Source organism: Giraffa tippelskirchi, chromosome 9 (assembly GCF_054371585.1).
Source record: "Giraffa tippelskirchi isolate mGirTip1 chromosome 9, T2T-mGirTip1v1.2.pri, whole genome shotgun sequence".
Taxonomy (NCBI): Eukaryota; Metazoa; Chordata; class Mammalia; order Artiodactyla; family Giraffidae; genus Giraffa; species Giraffa tippelskirchi.
In genome coordinates this window covers 13,484,814-13,500,762 of record NC_137283.1, presented here as the reverse complement: position 1 = coordinate 13,500,762, position 15,949 = coordinate 13,484,814, and the positions used below count along the sequence as shown (strand labels likewise).

At 43.0% G+C, this 15,949-nt stretch overlaps 1 protein-coding gene across 40 annotated transcripts in view; it reads left to right on the top strand.

Annotated features, from left to right (window-relative positions):
- The window catches only part of ULK4 (unc-51 like kinase 4), a 477,098-nt gene that overhangs the window by 319,813 nt on the left and 141,336 nt on the right, over positions 1–15,949 (top strand). For all 40 annotated transcript variants that reach the window (XR_014064646.1, XM_081527570.1, XM_081527572.1 and 37 more), the window contains one exon: positions 8,641–8,739. Coding sequence is in view for 39 of the 40 variants with exons in the window: in XM_081527570.1 (XP_081383696.1) it covers positions 8,641–8,739 (99 nt within the window). In the remaining variant the exon portion in view is untranslated. The remainder of the gene's footprint in view (positions 1–8,640; positions 8,740–15,949) is intronic.

Sequence of the window (15,949 nt, the reverse complement as noted above, 5' to 3'; positions counted from 1 at the left end):
TGTTTAAAATGATAATAGTGCTCAGATTTTGAGGCACCTGTCTCTTTTTCAGGGAGGATAAGGATATGACACAGACATGTGTACTGGGGAGGTGAGGAGTTGGGAGGGAGACATCAGAATGTCTCTTAGGAGCCCAGACTCTGCCCTCAACTTGGCTTGAGGAGTACTATGCCAAAGATACAGAAGCAGAGACAAATATGTGCGCCCAGCTCACCGGGGGGGGGGGGGGGGGCCATGAGCTTTGCAGGCGGGAATACCTTGGATTCAGATCCCAGCCACACCACTTTCACCTGTGAGATGCTGGGCATGTTATTCCACCTGAGTGTCAGTTTCCTCATCTGTAAATGATGCCAACTACTCAGCAAGGGACTTAAATGAGAGAATATAAGAGATGTAAATATAAAGGACATGTTTATTGCCAGGAGAAATATCAATAACCTCAGATACGCAGGTGACACCACCCTTATGGGAGAAAGGGAAGAACTAAAGAGCCTCTTGATGAAAGTGAAAGAGGAGAGTAAAAAAGTTGGCTTAAAACTCAACATTCAAAAAACTAAGATCATGGCATCTAGTCCCCTTACTTCATGGCAAATAGACGGGGAAAGAATGATAACAGTGAGAGACTTTATTTTCTTGGGCTCCAAATTCACTGCAGATGGTGACTGCAGCCATGAAATTAAAAGACGCTTGCTCCTTGGAAGAAAAGTTATGAGCAATCTAGACAGCATATTAAAAAGCAGAGATATTACTTCGCTGACAAAAGTCCATCTAGTCAAATATGGTTTTTTCAGTAGTCATGTATGGATGTGAGAGTTGGACTATTAAGAAAGCTGAGAGCTGAAGAATTGATGCGTTTGAAGTGTGGTGTTAGAGAAGACTCTTGAGAATACCTTGGACTACAAGGAAATCCAGCCAGTCCATCCTAAAGGAAACCAGTCCTGAATATTCATTGGAAGGACTGATGCTGAAGCTGAAACTCCAATACTTTGGCCTCTTGATGTGAAGAACTGATTCATTGGAAAAGACCCTGATGCTGGGAAAGACTGAATGCAGGAGGAGAAGGGGACGACAGAGGATGAGATGGTTGAATGGCATCACCAACTTGATGGACATGAGTTTGAGCAGGCTCTGGGAGTTGGTGGTGAACAGGGAAGCCTGGTGTGCTGCAGTCCATGGGGTCGCAAAGAGTCGGACACGACTGGGCGACTGAACTGAACTGAAAGTACATGAACTTGGCCCAGGGAAAGTAAGCCATGATTGGTCACTGTGTTATTAATAGCAATAAGAAGGAAGGCACTCACCTCCCCTTCCTGTTTACAGAGGGTTCCTGGGGGCTGCGATGTTCTCATGTCTGTGTCCCAACACTAGGGAAGGCACTCAGTTTGTATTTATGGAGTAAACCAACTCCTAGCAGGCTTATGAGGTATTAATGTATGGTTTTATTTCACATTTGTGAGCCTAGCCCAGGGATGGGCCCCTGTAATCTTGCCACAGGGATCAACAGAGGAAGGTTGTTGAGTGTCAAGGAGCTTCATTTTGGTAAGACCATCAGCATGCAGATAATGGAGCAAATCGTCACCTTGAACTGTGTCCAGGGTCCTACAGCGTGAACACGGGGGCAGGGAGCTCACCAAGTTTGGGGGTTAAGAAAGGAAAATATTCAGTATCAAAATCCAGGTCCCCTGACTTCCCAGTCTGGCCCTTGCCTGTCATTTCTGGAGTGATGGGAGAAACTTCACACATTCCTCAAGGGCAGGGTGGTTAAACTGCTTTCCATTAGTTAGATGCGTCATTGTTGCCCGAAGACTGAAATGTGGCCCCCAAGTCCTCCTTCATCTCACACTCATGTGAAGGCTGTTGGGATGGGGGCTTTACCCTACTTCAGTATCTCTCTCTCTTTAAGAAAGTCATTTTTGTTTATTTTTGTCCATTCTGTGCAGCTTGTGGGATCTTAGTTTCCAGACCAGGAATCAAACCCTTGCCTTCTGCGTTGGAAGCTTGGAGTCTTAACCACTGGATCACCAGGGAAGTCCCTCTATTTCAGTATCTCTTGAAGTTATCAGTATGACTCCTCCACAGCTTTCTCCCTGCTATTTTCCCCATGAGCTCATCCCTGTGTGGTTGTTGTTCAGTGACTGAGTCATGTCCAGCTCTTTGCAACCACATGAACTGCAGCACGCCAGGTTTCTCTGGCCTTCGTTATCTCCTGGAGTTTGCTCAAACTCATGTCCGTTAAGTGAGCGATGCCATCCAACCATCTCATCCTCTGTCACCCCCTTCTCCTGTCCTCAATCTTTCCTAGCATCAGGGTCTTTTCCAGTGAGTCAGCTCTTTGCATTAGGTGGCCAAAGTGTTGGAGCTTCAGCATCAGTCCTTCCAGTGATTTCCTTTAGGATTAACTGGTTTGATATCTTTGCTGTCCAAGGGAGTCTCAAGAGTCTTCTCCAGCACCACAATTCAAAAGCTTCAATTCTTCAGTGCTCTGCCTTCTTTATGGTTCAACTCTCACATTCGCGCATGACTATTGGAAAAACCCATTGCTTTGACTATATGAATTTTTGTTGGCAAAGTGATGTCTCTCCTTTTAATATGCTGTCTAGGTTTGTCATAGCTTTTCTTCCAAGGACCAAGCGTCTTTTAATTCTGTGGCTGCAGTCACTGTCCGTGGTGATTTTGAAAACTGAAGAAAATAAGATTTGTCACTGCTTCCACTTTTCCGCCATCTATTTGCCAAGAAATAATGGGACTGGATGCCATGATCTTAGCTTTTTTAGTGTTGAGTTTTAAGCCAGCTTTTCACTCTCCTCTTTCACCCTCATCAAGAGGCTCTTTAGTTCCTCTTTGCTTTCTGCCATTAGAGTGGTATCATCTGCATATCTGAGGTTGTTAATATTTCTCCCAGTATTCTTGATTCCAGCCTAGGATTCGTCCAGCCTGACATTTTGCATGATGTATTCTGCATAGAAGTTAAATAGGCAGAGTGACTATATTATACACGCTTGATGTACTTCTTTCCCAATTTTGAACCAGTCCATTGTTCCATGTCCAGTTCTGATTGTTACTTCTTGTCCTGCATACGCTTTTGTCCTGGAGATAGGTAAGGTGGTCTGGTAAATTCCCATCTCTTTCAGAATTTTCCACAGATTGTTGTGATCCACCCAGTCAAAGGCTTTAGTATAGTCAATGAATGAGAGGTAGATGTCTTTTTTAAAAATTGCCTTGCTTTTTCTTCTTTGGAGAAATGTCTGTTTAGTTCTATGGCCCATTTTTTGATTGGGTCATTTATTTTTCTGGAATTGTATATTTTTGAGTTTGTCTATGATCTAGCATGCATTGGCAGTTTGATCTCTGGTTCCTCTGCGTTTTCTAAATCCAGCTTGTACATCTGGAAGTTCTTGGTTCATGTACTGTTGAAGCCTAGCTTGAAGAACTTTGAGCATTACCTTGCTAGTATGTGAAATGAGTGCAATTATACAGTAGTTTGAACAGTCTTTGGTGTTGCCTTTCTTTGGGATTGGATGAAAACTGACCTTTTCCAGTCCTGTGGCGGCCACTGCTGAGTTTTCCAAATTTTCTGGCATATTGAGTGTAGCACTTTAACAGCATCATCTTTTAGGATTTGGAATAGCTCAGCTGAAATTCTATCACCTCCACTAGCTTTGTTCACAGTAATACTTCCTAAGGCTCACTTGACTTCACGTTCCAGAATGTCTGGCTCTAGGGGAGTGACGACCCCATCATGGTTATTCGGGTCATTAAAACCTTTTTTGTACAGTTCTTTGTATTCTTGCCACCTCTTCTGTCTCATGGTTGAATGCAAGTGAGAGCTGTCTGTTGTAGCCCATGGTCCTCAGTGTGTTTCTCCCTCCCTTTGAAAACTGATGATGTATCTTTATCTCATCACAAGATCATCCGCTTGGCAAGACACTCCAGGCCTTGAATGATCGGCCCCGGGGTGATTTTCCAGCCTCGTCTGCCATTCCTTGGTGCTTCCGGTACCTGCACCAGACAGTCACCTTGGCATTTGCCATGGGGCTCCTGCACCTTATCACTCCAGGCCTTTCCTCACCAGATGCCAGCACCTGGAGCACCGGCCGTGCGTGTCCTCCCTGTAGACCTCACCCCACCATCCAACGATGACGTCCTATCACCTTTCCCCAGTCCCACCTCAGCTTTATTTCCGTGTCCACTGTAGCAGTTTCCACATTCTGCCTTTAGTGCAGTGGAAAGCTTACCATTGTTGTTTTTTTTAATTAAAGTATAGTTAATTTACAATATTGTGTTAATTTCTGCTGTACATTACGGTTTATCACTGGATACTGAATAGAGTTCCCTGTGCTATACAGTAGGACCTCCCTTGTTGTTGATCCATTCTGTATGTAATAGTTTGCATCTGCTAATCCCATACTCCCAGTCCATAACCACTCCCATCCTCCCCCATGGCAACCACCAGTCTGTTCTCTGTGTCTGTGATTCTGTTTCTGTTTCATAGATAGGTTCATCTGTGTTGTAGTTTATACTTCAAATATAAATGATACCGTGTGGTATTTATCTTTCTTTTTGTGACTTTCTTCACTCAGTATGATAATCTCTAGATCTATTTGTGTTGCTGCAAATGGCAGTTTTCATGGCTGAGTAGTGTTCCATCGTATATGTGCACCACATCTTCTTTAACCATTCTTCTGTTGGTGGTCCCTTAGATTGCTCCCATGTCTTGGCTATTGTACATAGTGCCGCTGTGAACATAGGGATGCATGTATTATAGTTTTGTCTGGGTATATGTCTAGGAGTGGGATTGCTGGATCATGTGACAACTCTATTTTTAGTTTTTTACCTCCTTACTGTTTGCCATAGTAAAGCCTGCCATTCTTTTAATGAAATTGTGAGGTTCTACAGCCTGGAACTGAGTTGTATCACCTATGCATGGCAAGCATGTGAGTGATGGTGTTTGGGAAGCACACTGAGGATTGAGTTGAATTGGTCGTGCTTAAACCTGCTTAGGACATCAGACAGCAATTGGCTGAAGAATTGACTGTCTCTTTTTCTCTTTCCAAACGCCTTCTTGTGGCTCAGATGCTCAGCTGTGTCTGACTCTTTGCAACACCATGGACTGTAGCCCACCAAGCTCCTCTGTCCATGAAGTTCTCCAGGCAAGAATGCTGGAGTGGGTTGCCATTTTCTCTTCCAGGGGATCGTCCCGACCCAGGAGTCGAACCTGTGTCTCTTACATCTCCTGCATTGGCAGGTGGGTTCTTACCTGCCCGCTGTGTGCTAGACTCATGTAGTAATGTTAGATGTAATAGGTTTATATCCTCCCTGGCCTTTTTTAATGCCAAGAAGTTAGCTGAATCCCTTCGTCTCATTTTAGGTAATGCTATGAATATATTCCCATTTAATATTACATATGGCTCACAAGTTGTCATTCCCACATTTTACATGTTTACAACCTAGAGATCTCATCTGAGATCCATTCTTAATATATGAAGTAGCTCCCTAAACGGGACCACTAGAATGCCCCATGGTCCCCTCAAATTCAGCATGTCCAAAGCAGAGCTCAGGACCCACCTCCCACACCGTTCTCCTGCCCGCAAGCCCCACCACTCTCATCCTGCCATACAGACTAGAAACCTGGGAGTTAGTCTTAAAATTTCCCTTTTTCATATTCCTCCTCCAATCCTTCACCAAATCCAGTAGATTTTGCCTCAAGCCCTACTGGTAGCACCCGGCTCAGTCTGCCCTCTCCTCTTGTTCAGGCTGTGACTGCTGGGGGAACCAAGAACCTAGGATGGCCAGGAGTGGGTTCAGTTGCCACCCAGCAGTGCCTGGAGCAGTGAGTTGTGGTCAGGGGTCACGGGGACCATAGGCAAAGGCAGAGGACTGGACAGGGAAGACAGCAGCGACATCGTGGCAGAGGTGGGGAGCTTCTTGCTGTTAAAAGAGCCCTCTGGGCCTCCCTGACAGCTCAGTTGGTGAAGAATCTGCCTGCAATGCAGGAGACCCTGGTTTGATTCCTGGGTCTGGGAGGTCTGCTGGAGAAGGGATAGGCTACCCACTCCAGTATTCTTGGGCTCCCCTTGTGGCTCCTCAGGTAAAGAATCCGCCTGCAATGCAGGAGACCTGGGATCGATCCCTGGGTTGTGAAGATCCCCTGGAGAAGGGAAAGGCTACCCACTCCAGTATTCTGGCCTGGAGAATTCCATGGAATTCCATAGTCCATGGCGTCACAAAGAGTTGGACATGACTGAGCGACCTTCACTTCTGGGGACTTCCCTGGTAGTCCAGTGGCTAAGACTTTGTGCTCCCAATGCACAGGGCCTGGATTTGATCCCTGGTCAGGGAAGTAGATCCCACATGCCAGAACCAAGCATTCACATGCTGCAACTAAAGTTCCCGCATGCCACAACTAAGACCCGGCATAGCCAAATATATAAATAAATATTAAAAAGAAAAAAAAAGATCCCTCTGTAACATGCACACATAAGGCCGTGGATGTGGGAATCCAAAGGCTGACTGAGAGTGTGTGCTGTTAGGGAGCTAGAGAGACCCTCAGAGAGGCTAGGTGGGCCTCGAGGTTTGTTGCTCAGCTCCCCGCATGTGATACACTTCGCACACAAAGCTTCTGCTGTGGACCTGTACCTTGGGAGGAGAGCTGAATTTCAGGTGTGTCCCTGATGTGCACCTCCCTCTGTGTAAAGCTGTAGCAATCCCTTTCTGGAGCCCTTGGCATCTCTGCAGGGAGTTGGTACCCAAATATCGGCAGGCGGGGTTGGGATGTTTCTTGGTGACAATAAGAAATGACTGTAGATTGTGGAGGGTCTGGAGGACCACTGGCCATCCGGGTGGGAAGAGTCCCACAGTGTGTGCTTGTGTTTGTGGACGTGTCTCCTTGCTTACACGTGTTTGGAAAGGAAGCAGTGGCACTTATCTTTCCCAAGAGAGAGTCATCTTCTCTAAAGGCTCATGTGCTAATGTGAAAAGGTCAGTATTCTGCCTCACATCATGCTTCAGAAGGCAAGATCGACAGCCAAGCCTCACAAAGGTTCAGACCTACGGTAGTGTACACATCTGTTTTCTGGGAGAAAGTCCCACCTTTCTGGTAGAGGCCGGGGGTTGAGATAGAGATAGGGGAGAGGTGAGACGAAGCTCCGAGCTGCCGATCACTGTCATCCCCCTTGGCTGTAGAGAGGTGCAAGGCAGGTGTCTGATTTTCAAAATGTCCTTTTGAACCAAGGAAAGCAGGCAACCCAGATTTCATCCATAGGCCTGAAGGCAGAAGGAGGCTTGACATTTATGAGAGGGGCCCTAGGGTCCAGAGTAAGGACCTGAGGTGGGGCAGCCTGCGCTAAAGGCTCTGGCAAAGGTCATTACCTAGTAGTTTTGTTCTCAGTGAAATTAAAAACAGAGAGGGTGTATGCGAATGAAACGTGTATGTACTATAGCAAACACAATAATCAGTGATTTCCCTCAGTGTAAAATTACTCATTTCTGATAGAAATCTCCTCTGGAATGAGACAGTTTCTATGAAGCTCCTGGGAAAAGATATACTTAAAGCACCCCTTTCTTAATTCTTATTTCATTGCATTCTTCCTAAGCACCGTAGACTCGTATCTGAGCCTCTTCATGCAGTAGTCCAAAGTCTTGTTGTTGTTGTTTAGGCACTCAGTCGTGTCCAACTCTGCGACCCCATGGACTGTAGCTCACCAGGTTCCTCTGTCCATGGGATTTCCCAGGCCAGAATATTGGAGTGGGTTGCCATTTCCTTCTCCGGGGGATCTTCCCCACCCAGGGACTGAACCAGTGGCTCCTGCCACATCTCCGGCATTGCAGGTGGATTCTTTACTACTGAGTCACCAGGGAAGCCCCAGTCCAAAGCCTGTTCATTCCATATTTTAGATGTTATTGAAGCAGATGTGTGCATATCGAGATGGAAAACACAGTAGAATGGATTTGGTTTGCATCATAAAATGTGCATAGAAGTGCCCAGAAGAAGCAAGCTTGTGTCATTTGGAGTCATTTAGCCTGGATTCATCCTCCAGCTAAGTCATCCATTATCTGTGGGACTTCAGACACACTACCTTCCCTGGTGGCCCAGATGGTAAAGTGACTGCCTGCAATGTGGGAGATCTGGGTTCAATCTCTGGGTTGGGAAGATCCCCTGGAGAAGGAAATGGCAACCCACTCTCTAGTACTCTTGCCTGGAAAATTCCTTGGACGGAGGAGCCTGGTGGGCTACAGTCCACGGAGTCACAAAGAGTCGGACACGACTGAGCAACTTCACTTTCACTTTCAGACACATTACTCAACCTCTCTGAACTTCAATTTTCTCCCCTGAAACATGGGGATAACCTCACCGTGCCTCAGGATGGTTCAGAAGAAAAAATGCTTACCCCCCAGGGTCTGTCAACATCAATATCGTCCTGCCAGCAGCCGCCCTTGCTGTTGGTTTATCACACCCACACCCAGCTCTGTGGCCTGAGCTGTGGCAGTGTGTGCTCTCTCTGTCATGTGGTAACCACACGTAGCTTCTCTTGGGGGCCTGCAGTTAGAGGCCTCCTCGGCCGCCGTCAGGTGTTGGACTGGTCTCCCATAGCCAAGCTGACTAATCTCCAAGACCCCTTCCCCTCTCCTCTACCTGTTCAGGCACAGAAATCCGGCTCAGGAGGGAGCACTCAGGCCGCGGAAGACCTGCTGCTGCTCGGCAAGCCTCTCACAGACCTCGTCAGCCTGCTCATCCCACTGGTAAGAGCTCACGCACCTGCTCGTGCGTCTCTTGGGGCGTTGCTCAGGGTGAAGTGACTTTGTTAGTCTCATGATGTCTTGAGTTTCTCTGCTATTTTGATTCCTTTCTAAACTAGAACTAAAAGAAATGTCAGAACAGTGTTTAGCCTAGAAATACTAAATTTCTGCTTTTAACACCCGGGTGACTTACGGTTCGTTTAAGTGGGTATCTAAGTAAGACTGAGTCTCAAATTCTTCTTCATGGCTGTGAGGTTAAAAAAAACAAATCAATAAATGAATTCCAAGAAGGAAGAAGAAGTCCATCGTGGGGACCAATTCTCTTTCAGAAAGATATATTAGAGTTACGTGGCATGCAGGACTCCCCTAAAATGCAGAAGCACAGGCAGACTGCTATCTCCATAGAAATAGAATGAAATAAGTGAAATTACACAAGAGACTGCATGAGACCACAAAGTATGTGAAAAGCACCCAGTGGAGACTTGGAGTTTGGAGCAAATGAACCACATTATCTGTTTGACTTGCATTTCCCTGATAATTAGCAATGTTGAGCATCTTTTCATGTGCCTATTGGTCATCTGTATGTCTTTGGAGAAATGTGTATTTAGGTCTTCCACCCATTTTTTGTTTGGGTTGTTTTTTGTTATTGAGTTGTGTGAGCTGTTTATATATTTTGGAAATACAGATGGAGCTCCAGTGAACAGAGGGAAGGCTAACCCAAATCATGCTCTCTTTATGGACGTATAAAAGATTCAGAACATCCTCATTAAATATAACTGATGCAATATGTGATCTGTAGGATAATACTTACATCAATAGCATATAAGATTTAAACAATAAAAATAGCTCAAAGCAGATGAGGGCTCTATTTCAGGTAAACTTCTAGGATTCTCTTTTTCACATATGTCTCTTATGGATGGATTTTGGCGTTTGCCACATTCTGAGATTTGCTTTCTTTTAACAGTTGAGTTTATTCCCATTAGATTTATTCTTAAACTTATCTTTAGTCTTAATTGTATTGTCTTATTGTGTATTTTTTCCTAAATGTTTTCCTAAATTAGATGTAGGGTTTAATGCAAAGCAAAGGAACCTTTATCAGGACAAAGAGAAGCACTCTACAGTGGTAAAGAATAAAATGCACAGGAAGATATAACTGTGAACTTTTTGTGTCAAATACAGAGCGTAGAACTCTAAAAATGGAGAAGAACCAGAACAAACAGGGAAAAATATTTTTAAAACACAGTAGTATTGAGAGACCTAAACTGTCTCTCTCATTGCTTGATGAATCAAGTAGGTAAAAGTGATGATGTAGATCAGGGGTTGACAGATGAGGCAATGTGGGCTAACTCCACCCTCTTTTTGTAAGTCAAGTGCTATTGAATACAGCCACACAAACAGTTCATTTACACATTGTCTACAGCTGCTTTTGCATCTCAATGGTAGAGATGAGTTACAACCTGGACTCTGTAGCTCATAAGCCTGTGATGTTTACTATCTGACTGTTTACAGAAAAAGTTAATTGACCCCTGGTATAGAGGATGTGAAGACTTTAGTAAGATTAATAGAAACATGTCTGTCTCTCTACCCTGAAAACTGAGACTGTACCTCCTTTCCGAATTTCTGGAAACACTTTACCATGCATTAGGTTAAAAGAATATCAGTAAATATCAGAAGAATATCAATAAGTAGGAATTGTATAGACAACATTTTTTAACCATAATACACTTACACTAGAAGGAAAAATGAAAACAATTAAAAATGTACTGTTAACAAATATTCTCAATGAGCACAAAGATCTTATGATTGTATCTCTCTGGATCCCACCAAAAGACAAAAAACAAATAGTGATTTAAACAGGAGAATTTCAATATAAAGAGTCATTAAGCAGTAATTGGAGAGTAAATGTAAGATTTACAAAGAATCCTATAAGTTATTCAAAAGCTGAGGAAGAGTACCCAAGGAGGGACAGACTTGAAGGGTTGAGAAGTAACAGTTAGAACTGGACATGGAACAACAGACTGGTTGCAAATTGGGAAAGGAGTACGTCAAGGCTGTATATTGTCACCCTGCTGATTTAACTTATATGCAGAGTACATCATGTGAAATGCCAGGCTGGATGAAGCACAAGCTGGAATCAAGATTACCAGGAGAAATATCAATAATCTCAGATACATAGATGACACCACCTTTATGGCAGAAAGCGAAGAACTAAAGAGCCTCCTGATGAACCTGAAAGATGAGAGTGAAAAATTTGACTTTAAACTTAACATTCAGAAAACTAAGATCATGGCATCTGATCCCATCACTTCATGGCAAATAGATGGGAAAACAATGGAAACAATGAGAGACTTTATATTTTTGGGCTCCAGAATCACTGCAGATGGTAACTGCAGCCATGTAATTAAAAGATGCTTGCTCCTTGGAAGGAAAGCTATGACCAACCTAGACAGCATATTAAAAAGCAGAGACATTACTTTGCCGACAAAGGTCTGTCTAGTCAAAGCTATGGTTTTTTCCAGTGGTCATGTATGGATGTGAGTTGGACTATAAAAAAAGCTGAGCACTGAAGAATTGATGCTTTTGAACTGTGGTGTTGGAGAAGACTCTTGAGATCCAACCAGTCCATACTAAAAGAAATCAGTCCTGAATATTCATTGGAAGGACTGATGCTGAAGCTGAAACTCCAGTACTTTGGCCACCTGATGGGAAAAACTGACTGACTGGGAAAGACCCTGATGCTGGGAAAGACTGATGACAGGAAGAGAAAGGGATGACAGAGGATGAGATGGTTGGATGGCATCACCGACTTGATGAACATGAGTTTGAGCAAGCTCCAAGAGTTGGTGATGGACAGGGAAGCCTGGCGTGCTGCAGTCCATGGGGTTGCAAAGAGTTGAACACGACTGACGGACTGAACTGACTGACCTCTCCCCCTAGGCTATGGATCAGACCTCACTGGAGATGGTGTGACTACAGCCCACAGGACAGTGGACTGATCTGCTGGGTTGCCCCAGCCAGAGCTGGTTAACAGTCCCTAGGGAAGCAGGAAGCAACCTTTCACAGTGCAGGCGCATCGTAGCCAGTGGGTAAACACACAGGGGGAGGCAGTGCGCTGATGGTGGTGGAGGCCTGGAGGGTGTGTTGTTTGTCTAGGGAGGATCACAAGAGACAAACCCAGAGAAGAGGACAGACAGGGAAAGTGGGGATGCCAGTGCCCAGGAAAGCCTGGAGTGCATGATATCCCTGGGGGTGGGGGTTTATGATCACAGGCCAGCCTAGAACAGGGGCCACAGAGGGGCCTGTACTGTGGGCCCACGGAGAGGTCAGATCTCTGTCAGATGCCATTGCATTTCACACTTCTGGCCAACAGTACAGCTGCCAGAAAAAAACAGGAGAGCCCCTTGTTTTTTTGTTGTTGTTTGCTTGTTTTTTTTTTAAGATTTTTAAAAATTTATTTTTAATTGGAGGATAATTGCTTTATAATGTTGTGTTGGGTTCTGCCATACAGCCACGTGAATTAGTCATGAGTATACATATATCCTCGCTCATTTGAGCCTCTATTCTTCCCTCCGCGATCACACCTCACAGAGCACTAAGCCGAGCTCCCTGTTTTATATAGCAACTCCCCACTAGCTATCTGTTTTACACATGGTGATGTATCTGTTTCAGTGCTACTGTCTCAGTTCTTCCCACTCTTTCCTTCCCCCAGCTTTGTCCACTATTCCATACTCTACGTCTGTGTCTCTGCTTCTGCCCTGCAGATAGATGCATTGGTACCATTTTTTTTTAGATTCCATGTATATGCCTTAATATACGATATTTGTTTTTCTCTTTCTTACTTACTTCACTCTGTGTAACAGGTCTTAGGTTCATGCACCTCAGTTCAACTGACTCAAATTCATTCCTTTTTATGGTTGAGTAATATTCCATTGTATGTGTGTATGTATGTGTGTGTGTGTGTGTGTGTGTGTATATATATATATATATATACACTACAACTTCTTTATCCATTCAACTGTCAGTGGACATGTAGGTTGTTCCCATGTCCTGGCTATTGTAAATAGTGCTGCAATGACCATTGGGGTACATGTGTCTTTTTCAGTTATGGTTTTCTTAGGGCATATGCCTAGTAGTGGGATTTCTGGGTTATATAGTAGTTTTATTCCTACTTTTTGAGAGATCTCCATACTGCTCAATATCAGAAAAACAAACAGCTATGTCAGAAAATGGGCGAAGACCTAAACTGACATTTCTCCAAAGAAGACATACCAGATGGCCAACAAACACATGAAAATATACTCACCATCTCTCATTATTAGAGAACTGCAAATCAAAACTATAATCAGGTGTCACCTCATACCAGTCAGAATGGCCACTATCTGAAAATCTACGAACAATAAATGCTGGAGAGGATGTAGAGGAAAGCGAACCCTCTTGTACTATTTGTAGGAATGTAAATTGATACAGTCCCTCTTGCTGCAATGTGTCCTCTGAGATGTTTTCACCAGCCTTTGGAACTCTGAACTCTTATTACTAGTAACTTAATCACACTTAGGTTCTAGTATGTTGGCCAAACATTTACCCAAGGTATGTGAACTCTGTTGTATATATACGTATTTATCATTGAAGTCATTAGCTTTAAAAATGGCCTGCAACAAACATTCAATTTATCTTCTCTGGAAAAGATAATACACATTTATATCTATGTATAAAGTAAAGAAAAGCAGACATAATGCTATTGAGGGCCTCAACTGGAGCACGTAGAGACCAATGATAAATTTTACAATGGTTGTTAAAAAATGTAATAAGTTACAGAATGAGGTGTTGGAATTGCTTTCCCACAGGGAAAAATAAGCAGACTTTTAGTTTTCATTGGACTAGGATAATTGTAGAGGTATTTTGCCTGAAGGAAGGAGAATGAACTTGTTAGCTTTTGAGGTTCTTTTCAGATAGGGTCCTGTGAACGTAAGCATACTTATCCTTCAGGGAATATGAAACCTGTCAAACCATATTTATACTATACCCTATGGAATCATAATGAACTATGAGAATAAGACAGTGATTTTAAGTCTGTCTTGAGTATGAATTGGTTAGAGAATATAATGATTCTAGACTCTCTTCCCAGAAAAATGCCTAGGCTTACCTATATTCTAAGTTGTCTACACAATACACAATATCACTGGGATCTTTGAAACCTCTCTTGTTAACTATAGTATAAGATATGGCCAATCAAAGATGTAACAATTTGACTGTGTCTCCTGAAGAAAAGATAAATCAAAGTAATTGCTTGATCTGAATTAAAAAAAGAAAAAATAGAAAGCCAGGCTGTACTTCCAGGATGAATTTTGTAACTAGGTGATTAATTGCTATTTAAAAAAAACATGCTACAGATTCCTTTTCCCTATATTAAGATAGGTAATTTCAAATTTATGAGAGATAACTGGTGTTAAATTTTTCTTTATTATATGCCAAAGTTGCCAGTCTTTAGCCTGGCTTATGCTTTTCATGTTAGCCATGCTTTTCTCATCCACTGCAACCCTGACTCTGCCTCTTGGGTAGGATTGCAGTCCCCATCTAATATCTCCACTATTGATCTCCTAAAATATTTGCTGGATAACTTTTTTTTTTTTAGTGAAATGTCTGGCAGTTCTTCTTGTAAACTTGTAGCCTCCTGAAAAAAAATTTGGGAATTACAGAGATCCAACATATACTCTGCAGTTGATAATATACAAGATCCTCAATATACCTTCTTAAGCATCCTGCATAAGATCAAGGAGCAGCCATTGTGTACACAAACATGCCAGTTTATCACACAGTGTTGTTGTTGTTGTTCAGTTGCTAAGTCGTACCCAACTCTTTGCGACCCTGTGGACTGCAGCATGCCAGGCTTCCCTGTCCTTCATTGTCTTCCTGGAATTTACTCAAACTCATGTCCATTGAATCAGTGATGCCATCCAACCATCTCATCTTCTGCCATCCTCTTCCGTTGCCCTCAATCTGTCCCAAATCAGAGTCTTTTCCTATGAGGTGGCCAAAGTATTGGAGCTTCAGCTTCAACATCAGCCCTTCCAATGAATATTCAGGGTTGATTTCCTTTGGGATTGACTGATTTGATCTCCTTGCTGTCCAGGGGACTCTCAAGAGTCTTCTCCAACACCACAATTCAGAAGCATCAATTCTTTGGCGCTCAGCCTTCTTTATGGTCCAGCTCTCATATTTATACATGATTACTGGAAAAACCATAGCTTTGACTATACAGACCTTTGTCGGCAAAGTGATGTCTCTGCTTTTTTAGTAGGCTGTCTAGTATGCTGTCTAGGTCACAGCTTTTCTTCCAGGGAGCAAGTATCTTTTAATTTCATGGCTACAGTCATCATCTGCAGTGATTTTGGAGCCCAAGAAAATAACACCTGTCACTGCTTCCACTTTTTCCTTATCTTTTATTAAGTGATGGGACTGCATGCCATGATACAGTTTTTTGAATGTTGAGTCAGTGCAATGTAGAAAATTTTGTGCTATATTTCTAAGTTCCATGGGGCCGGAGGGAATAACTAACTACATTATTTGGGGCAAAGAAGAAGGGCAACATTTACCTTCTTAATCATTTTGAGTGCATAGTTCACTGGTATTAAATACATTCATAATGTTGTGCAGTCATCACCACTCTGTCATTCTTCTCGTCTTTTAAACTTAAAATTCTACCTACTAAATAATAACTGTCCAATCCCCACTCCCCACAGCCCTTATCAACCACCATTCCATTTTCTGTCTCTGTGATTTTGACTGTTCGAAACACTCATATAAGTAGAGTCATATAACATTTGTCAGTTTATGAATGGCTTCTTTCTTTTGTCATAATATCCTCGAGGTTCATCTGTATTAGCATATGTCAGAATTTCCTCCCTTTTTACGGCTGAATAATATTCTGTTGTATGTCTAGGCCACATTTTGCTTATTCATTCATCTGTTGCTGGACACACTTGGGTGGCTTTCCAGTTTTAGCTATTGTGAATAACGCTACTATGAACATGGATGCACAAATATCTTTTGGAGACTCTGCACCAATTTTTTTGACTATACCCAGAAATGAATTACTAGATCCTATGGTAATTCTAATCAAGTTCTTTGCCCAGTTATTAATTATGTTGTTTGTTTTTATGTTGTTGAGTATTAGAAACTCCCTGTATATTCTGAATGTTAATCCATTATCAAA